The 9244-nt window shown below is 43.6% G+C and overlaps 1 protein-coding gene across 1 annotated transcript; it reads right to left on the bottom strand.

Moving 5' to 3' along the window:
- Positions 1–47: 47 nt before the first annotated feature.
- Positions 48–8953, bottom strand: SBSPON (somatomedin B and thrombospondin type 1 domain containing; the record flags this gene model as incomplete). The annotated part of the gene is made up of 5 exons (XM_082044899.1): positions 48–1438; positions 2146–2322; positions 3147–3237; positions 3811–4005; positions 8737–8953. 5 exons carry the CDS (start codon positions 8951–8953, stop codon positions 1321–1323), a joined length of 798 nt encoding a protein of 265 aa, XP_081901025.1. The 3' UTR covers positions 48–1320.
- Between the last annotated feature and the right edge of the window lie 291 nt (positions 8954–9244).

The raw sequence follows: 9244 nt of genomic DNA, 5'->3' as shown, positions 1-9244 counted from the left end.
ATCTTACAAGGAAAAAGCATCTGTCCAAACTGGTTATAACAAAATAAATCTCTCTCAGATATTTTTCGTGGCTACAAAGGAAGACATATATTCTTTAAGGCTGAAATGTTCAGGAAGTATTAAGATAATCTCTTCTCTCTGTTTTGGAGACCTGCTTCCATTAAGATAACATGGTACGGTTACAAAGGTTTGTTTCACACTCATATTTTGGACAGGACCTCAGCCAGATCACCTTCCTCATACTTGCCACCAGACACTACATTTTCTTCTTGCAGCTGCAACAAGCAGCAGCAAGCAGTAGTCTTTTGGTTCCACAGAGATGCTGCATGTCTTAAGTGTAATTTTTCTCAACTTTTTAGCAAGCATCATGAATTTCAGGATCTTGATGAAGTACAGGCTTTGTCCTTCAGCAAGGAATGCTAGAGCAGCTGCAAGCCAACAAGTTAAAAGTTGTAGCGGGTATCTGACAAGTGAGAAAGTACAGTATGCAGCCTCTTTAATGCTGTAACAATAATTCAAGGTGAGTAATAGGTAACAAAACAAGGATTTGAGCTACCTGCATAGCAGTCTTGCCAGTGCTCTAATATTGCAGATTTCTATGTTAATCATTGTATGTGAGCGGTTTTAACTAGTAATAAGTAATTTATTTTTTTTTTAATGTTGGCTGCAGCTTCAGTCACGAAGTCTTGTTTAGGTTCATCTGCCATGAAATTCACACCATGTATTAGTGACATGAAGTTCTGAGCAAGACCATTTCCTTAACAATGTTGATTGTTCATGCACCTTTATGAAGGTGGCTGAACATAAAAAATGCAATGTAGAGGAAGAATACGTATCCACTTGTAGTATAAACAGCTGTGTAGATGATATTGGGAAGGAGCAAAGGATCTAAACTGAAATCCGGTTTTAGCTCTCAAACTTTTGTTTTTGTTCACCCTTGCTACTTAGTAGGAATAGTAACTATTCTCAGACTTGAGAATGTTTGGCTGGCTCACTACTGACTAGGAGCAGTGCCTACGGGCAGGACTGGCCGGAGAAGAACCAGAACTTCAGGAAATGCAGCTATTGCCCTTAGAAACATTTACTCTTTAGTTACAAAAGAGAAACATGGAAACATGCTTCTAGTGTTCTAACAGGAAGACCGGTCTTAGCGTTTTGTATGAAGGCAGAGAGTTTTCCAAAATGCTTCTTCCAGAGTTCTGACTCCTTTAAAGTTTATTTAGGCTCCAGAAAATACAGCAGAAATATGTAGGTTTCTTGGCATTGGTATTAATTTTCATAATCTTTTTGTTGTTGCTGTTTTAAAGGTCTTGTAAACTTTTATGTAAAAATAAAGCTATGCACAAGGGGACATGAACAGTGCTTCAGCTGTCGAATCTTCTTCCAGGTTCCTTGGCACTGAGAGTTGCCAACTGCTTCCCAATGTAAGATTTTACCTCTGAAATATAGCAATAAATGAGGAGTTAAAACACTGGAAAACTGTATATTTCATGTTACTAGGTAGTGTTGTATAACATGTCAGAAGATTAGATTTGCTTAATAATGCAAGACTTTAATTAGCTCATCTGGCTCTTAAAATGCTTTCTGGAGCATTTTCTAATGATTTATACAGTTCCTAAGTATAGTATACAGGATCATGGATTGAGTAGCCGTTTGTACAGGTATTAAGTAGTATGCATATTAATAAATGTATAGATCAAATGAACATCTATTCCGCATATTAAATGTCTACTTTCAAAATTGCTTTTCTAGAAACTAGGTGTATAGGTTTGAGAGGAGTACTGATCCACCCCTGTTAAACCTGAAATCAGATTTGGATTCTGACAGGAAATACTGGTTTTAAGTAAAAGTGTCCATAGCTGTAAAAAGACCTCTTGCACTACCGAAGCTGCATCATCCCTTCATAATGGTAAATAAAGCATTCAAAGCACTGAACTCTTATATTGAAATAATTTCCCAACTTTATCTAGGTTTTAAAAGCAATTTCTGTGAGAACTGAAAGAGTCAATCCAAGGTCTACAAGCAATGTGAGCTGTTTCATTTTTTAGGTATAACAAATGCATCTTTTAATGAGACCTGGAGAGGTCTTAACTTCTGTCCTGGGTTTTGCTACAGAAGAGACAGCAGAAGAATGGCTTTCTTTACCCGTCTGCATTATGGCCATCCCCAGAGCAGCGGTGCGTGTCAGCATTCATAGCGGGAGGCTGGCAAGCGACACACACAGTGTGTCCTTCCCGGAGGTACTGCATCCATCGAGCATACGGCCGGTTCTCCAGAGCACAGTGGTGTGAAAGAGATTCTGTTTTAAATTCCACACAATATCTGCTCAGAAGGAAAAGTACTGGATTAGTTATGATAGATAAAGCACAAGCTAGGTATACATTTTCAATGTGCTTACATATCATATGGGTGGTATTTGTGAAGTGCAGGTTAGACATCATCATTGCTAACAAGTCTGTTTCTGACCCTAACCTAATTAATGGATTCTTAAAAACATACACAAACTATTTCTCATTCCATGCCCCAGTCCAGTGCTTTATGTATAGTCTCACTTTCTGGTTGTGTTCTGCATTCTTATGTAGAAAAACAGATCTCAGTAACCCATATTTTTTCTCCTATGCTACTAAAAGGAAAAAATGGAAAAGATGCTTTAAGAATAGTGATGGCTTTATTTTTCTGGGGTAAGTAGCACAGGGCAAAGCATCAGGAGCATTTTAGACCCAATAATAGCCTAATTTAAACTTCACCTCTACTGGTAACCAAACAATCTTTTTTACTGCTTGTGTCAATTAATTTTAAAAAAGGGCTCTTGAGACTGATCACATTCACGCCACTTTGTTTGTTCAGAGACTTGTGCCTGGTTTCTCAGACTCACACTTACGGATACATTCGGCTTTGGTTTAGCGCTAGTTACTGTTTGCTTTCAAAAGCAGCTATCCTCAGATTTGGCATGACCTCAATGTCTAATTCAGGACAATTAGCAAGTAATCAAAAACAACATCCAGAACTTGCAAATGAACTGCAGGCGAGAAAAGCAATACAAGCTATAGCTTGTTTAATTATTGCAAAATTAATTACATTTTTCTCCATAGCCAGCTATTTTCTATTGAACAAGATGACCCACATGCATATAATAAATAAATTACCCAGCTTCTTCTTTGTCTGAAGGCCAGAGAGAAGATGCTGCTCGTCGTTTTCTTTCTTTACCATATTCAGAGGTAGTTATGAAAGCAGGGACTGAGGAAGAAAACAGATACAGTAAGGCAGCAATACACAATGGAGTCATATTTCAATTACTGTAACAGTGGGGGAATGAATCAGGAGGTTGTGGATGGTGATGCTGACTGACTTTATTGAAAGAGTGATAAAATGTTGGGAAAACTGGATCTCAACCCCATTCCTGACAGCCAAGCCCCCTCCTTATTCAGAAGAAATCTATCTAGAAATGCCACCTAGTCTGTGAGGAAATAGAATGTGCTGGAATCCTAAAAGGAGTTCTGTTTCCTGTTTCATACTTACTTTGTGCTCTAACTTTGCTCAGAGGTAATTTGATACTTACTGGGGCGTCTTAAATCAAGAAACTGAAGAAATGCATGCAGCTTAGTTGGTTAAGAGAAATTAAGAAAAGCCTGAGTAGGGAAAAAATATAAAATTCAATAAAGAGCAATATGACAGTAAAAAGTGAAGTTTAAAATTGTAGTTTTAACCATCTATCTGCAGATAGATCCTTTTCTTTCTGTTCATTGACATCAGCAAAATGTGTGAAGGCCCTGGTGAGCACAATGTACAGATAAATCAAAGAGAATATACCATGTTCGTGGCCGCAGTCTTCTCCCCGGTAGGTCAGGTATTCCAGGCAGCCAGCCTTCTCCTCTAGTGTAGGACAGGGGTCCCCACCATTTTTAGGTTCCTGCTGTACGTAGCGCCTCCGTACTCGCAGATGGGGCTGACATTGCTCTACACAGCCGCTCCAGTGACTCCACTCCCCCACAATGCATGGAAGAGCTGCAAAGCCGTATTAAAACATTACTAGTAGTCAAGACTTCTGTTTTGTCCTAATTGCTCCCAAAAGCTTGCTTGCTTTCTTACATGATTTGTAGGGTTTTAATGCTCTTCTAGGAGTTTGCATCTTCAAATTCAACATTCAGACCTGCCTATAGTGCTTGGCTACCTATTCCATCCCTTGTTCAGAAAGAAACAGCTCCTCATGGAAACTTTTCACTCAGCTGTGGGGTTCTTCTGTACCCTCTTCTGAAGCACACAGCATTAGAACCAAAGGACACCAGCTCAAAAATTGCTCGGTTTGCTCTGTCACTACATCTCTAATTTCTTGGACCACTAAAGACCTCATAAAGCAGCTAAAACTCCTGACAGAGGCTACCCAGCTGATGTCCTTACCACACACATTTCCCTAGTTTCCTCCCCCCAAGCACCTGTTCTGATTAATCTGCCCACTTCTGAGTGGCCCAACAGCAGCTGAGGATGATGCATCCCACACCTTAAGGAATTCCACTGAGACAGAACCACAGAGCAGCCCTGACCATTGGGCCAGCAGTTGTCCACCCTGCTCAACCATCAGCATTCTCTGGCATTTTCATCTGGTAACTGATAGATGCCTTCCCACACACCTCCTGGTTATGATTTGTAGAACAGCGCTGGAAAAAATGTGGAAAAAGCACATGGATCACTTTGCTTCATGCAGATACCTGATGGGGCACCACCGGGCACTGCCCTCAGCCACACCAAGGTGCCCCCAGGCACATGGCACAGTCTTTTTGCCTGCAAAGGCACCACTCTAATATGTTGTAGTACAATCCTCAGACATTTGTTTCTAGTACTTTGAACTAGGGGAAAAAAAATAAACAAACAAAACCACAACAAACAAACAAAACACACACACACACACAAAAAACAGTCTTTGCCAGCTGGCTATAGAGCCAGAAAAGAGTCCTTGGCCCCACTTTATGTAACAGTACAAGGGTAGAATTCAGCACCTAATCACACATCTTAGTTCTACCTAAAGTAGCCAAAGAACAGTAAAGTGTAATCTAGCCCAGTTTCCTTATCTGTTGGCTTTCTTCCAATTTTGCTGTATGAATCACCTGCAGAAGTAAGAATTTCCACGTAATTTTAACCCCATATTAGCACCTTGATATGCAGATAACATCAGGTCTAACATCATATTTTCCACACAGAAAAGTCCCAAACGGACTGAGTAGCTGCATAACAAATAAAGCAATGACTTCACATCTTACTGGAATTAACCAGGCTGACTGTTAAATATTGGTCATCTGCAGAAATACATGGCAATTTTATGGTCATCAAGATTTAGAACAAGAAGTATGAATTGCCTTAGTCATGTGGAATAATATGAATGTTGGGTTGCTAGAATGGAATTTAGCCAGTGGGACAATAACATCACTCTTGCAGTCAGTACCCAGCAACCATTAAGGGACAGTACAACAGTTCTGTGCCTCATTGGAAAGATGCCAAATTCCCCAGTGTGACAGAGAATGGGTCCCAGAGCTGACATAAGAGGAATGGCACCATCTCCTGAAATACAAAAAGAAGTATCAGGAACATCTGTATCATCTCTATGTCACTATTGGTCCAGCTTGGTTAACACAAAGATGATAGATGATGATTCATTGCAACAATGAGAAGGATGCAAATCAAAGGAACCTGAAGGACAGGATTTGTGCTTGGGTACCTACCAAAATGCAGAAGCTTGGAAATTCAAAAATACACAGAAAAATTACATTGCTATCCTATGACACACAACTTGAGTGGTCAAGACCTTTTTTTCCCCCCCTATTTACTGCACCATGAATCATAGATTTTTTTTTTTTTCCTAAGCCATGCTCTATTTAATTTTTTCCAATCTCTGGAAAAAAGAGGATTACAGTATCTTCACTGAATCACTGCATAACATATGTTGTAATGTATAATGATCTGTAGATTTTCTCAGATTAACCACTTTCATTCAAATGATGAGGTGATTCCTTTTTTGGGCTTTTTCGTTGTACAGTAATTCCTATTTAAAATGCTATGTACAAAAATATTCTTTCTTCATTGTTAGATCTGTAAGGAAATTTATTTTAAAACCCTTGGACTTAGGTTCAGCAGCCTATGGACTTCTGCTGTGCCATCCACTTGTCAAGTACTGGACCTACTACAATTTTTAGGTATGACAGAATTTAACCATGGCATTGGCAGCTTTAGGAAACCACTCCTTTCAGTGGTTTCTATTATTTTGGAGCACTGTTTTTGTATTATTCCTAACACATTTCTTGATTACATATACTCGAGGCACTTTACACTTCCCCAAATACTTTGTCCTGTTAAATATTTGCAAAAGGATGATTTGTCATTTCAGCAGGTGCTGAAATCACGAGTGGTGAACAGGCTGACAAATAAGCTGTAGCACGTGAAACACTGGGCACCTTGCTTCACATTTCTACTTTAAATTTTTGAACTCCACACTCAAACCAGTATTTCAGAGTGAACTGTGCCTATAAATACACTTGGTGTCATTAAATACATGGACAGAATTTAGAAATACTCAAAGATGAGACCTCAATGCCCAGCAGGAACAAAAATTACTTTAAGCTTTCCAGCCATATTTGTCTAAGTTGACACAAACTCCCACAAGAACCATTTGGAATTTCTGTTTATACAAAACATAACTTACTGACCGCTTGCAACAGAAAACGTATACAATCATTTCCTTGTAAAAGAATGACTTCTTGTGATTGATTTTGTAGTTTTGAGATGTATGAGTTCCAGGACCAGGCTGGCAAAATCCTGTCCTCCCATGCTACACCCATGCAAACATCCTGCTCCCTCTGCTTGCACTAGTATTGGTGCTTACATGACTGCACAGTGGGACAGGGCAAGGAGTCAAACCAGCCAGAAACAGGCAATAGAGAAACCAGAAATAGTTTCCTGCAGCTTTAGCTCCCCGAACAGGGCCAACAGAGACTGTCAATTCAAGCTCTGGTGCAGGAGAGAGAGAGAGAGAGACTTCCCTGAGACTCCCTGTTCCTGCCTGTATCTGGGCACCCACTGTCCCTGCAGGGTACCAGAGATAGGCAGCACAAACACATCCACTTTTTAAGGCAACCACCACTCAGCTTGAGAAAAAAAATACCATCTCGATAACAATAAGGCATCATCAGGTGCCAGAAGTCATGGTAAGAAAAGTGTCTAAACTAGAAGTTTTCAGGCACAAGTTTGAGCTTCTTCTTGAAGGGCATAGAAATTTGTATGGGCTTACAGCTCCATTTAAATGCTATACACTATGCACCTTCATTAGCTCTCTCCTGTTATAATTGATTACTAAAAATAATTTTATTTACTCGAAAGATGTAATGTGCTGTGACTGTATGACAAGCAAGCATCTTGTCAGTTCCCCCTCTACTGATATTCCTGAACAAACAATCAATGTATTTTAAAAATGCTAATTTTAAAGATGCTACCTTCTGTCAGACCTCGTGGTGCACATTTTTTTCCCTTCTGTTATTCTGGAGAGCTTATTTAGCAGTGAGAGAACTGACCATTTTTCCTCTGGGGATCTGGGGTCAGAGTTCTGCTCTGCTGAGTCTTTCTGTGCAGCTTTACATCACCTAGGACAGGTCTACAACACCTGTCATACTCCCCCTTCCCAAACCAGACAGACAGCAGCCAACTTGGGTCCCAAAGCTATGTGGCTATGTCAGCACGGCGCTCAACCTGCTAAATACACCCTAATTAGCAGGACCATGCAGCAAAGACTGATGACTTCTCTGCTGTAGGTTGGTGTGCGTGCAGTCAGCTGGGAAGAGATGCTGGTCTGCCTGAGTGCTAATGCTGCACCTGTAAAGCGAGGTCTATGTCTCTCATCGCAAACAGAGGGAGGGATGACAAATTGTGAAGAGTCCAAAGCATAGAAATACCACAGAAAGAGAGGGTGTAAATACTTAAAAGGACGCTGGATCCAGTTTGGTAGATCTGGCCCTTCCTTGTCACCACTCCCCTGGGAGCCAGGCCTTCCCCTGCAGGCTGGCAGGGGACCCCCTCACTCATTCTTCTACACTTATTTTGAAGCCCTGGCCTTGGTGGCAGATCCTTGCCGAATCCTGCTCCTAGAAATGAAGACAAAACCTCTCCCTGGGGATTTCCCCGATTATTTCATTGACATTTGTTTGGCAAGACACGAGGAATCAGCTCAGTGACACAGCCAGTGCTGTGTGAATCTACCTGTTGCCTCTATAATAAAAATGTATTTGGGAAAAGCGTGAGTGAAAAGTACATAACATCACATTTCGGTGAGAAAATAACTTCAGATTGGCAAACCCCAGTCACTGTACTATGGCTGATCCAGACACCTTGCATAATGTCTAATGTGGGAAAACCCTCTATTCCCTTTTCTGTGCCTGCTGCTGCGCTCACACAGCCCCAGCCTGGTCCCTGCTCCCGCTCCGAGGCTGGTGATACCGCAGAAGAATTTGCCCTTGCAGAGCCCCCTCACAGCTGAGACCCTGTCCGCACGCCCCTCCAGGGAAACCTCCAGCCCACAAAGCGCCGGCAGGCAACCAGCTAGTGACACCTACAGAAAGGGACAGGGCGCCCGGGGGATGCCCGCTCAGCCTGCCCCCACCCACGCTCCCCTCGGGGGGTTCACTCCGGGCTGCAGCCCAGCCAGACCCAACCCGGGCTTGGGGGGGACGAGCCGGGGCGGGGGGCGGACGCACCTACCCGGGCACGCCTGGCCGTGGTCGTGGCAGCAGTCCCCCGCTCGCCGGCATCCTCCGTCGCAGTAGCAGGTCCCGTAGCCCCCTCCCTCCCTCCATCCCTCCCCGACACAGGCGGCGTCCCGGCCCTCGCAGCACTTTCCCGAGCAGCTGCCCCCGGCCCCGCTCCCGGCCCACAGCAGCCCCAGCCACAGAGCTCCCGACAGCGCCGCGCCGCCCATCACCGCGCCGCCCGTCACCGCGCCGCCCGTCACCGTGCCGCCCCGACGTGAGGATCCCGCCACCGCTACACGCTCCGGCCGCCACCGGCACCCGGTGGAGCGGGGCGGGCTCGGCGGGCAGAGAGCGGGGGCGGGGGGGGCGGCCGGCGCGGCCCTGCCCGGCCCTCCCTGCCCGACCGGGGCGCGCCGGCCGCCCCAACACACCCCTCCGCCTCCCCTCCCTGCCCCGAGGGGCCCCGGGTAGTGGCAGAGCTGCCGTGGTAAAGCTTTGGGGCCTTGGGGAGAGGAAGG

Source organism: Streptopelia decaocto (assembly GCF_964273445.1).
Source record: "Streptopelia decaocto genome assembly, chromosome: 2".
Classification (NCBI taxonomy): Eukaryota; Metazoa; Chordata; class Aves; order Columbiformes; family Columbidae; genus Streptopelia; species Streptopelia decaocto.
Note: the sequence above shows the minus strand (reverse complement) of the source record. Positions and strands in the feature narration are given on the sequence as shown.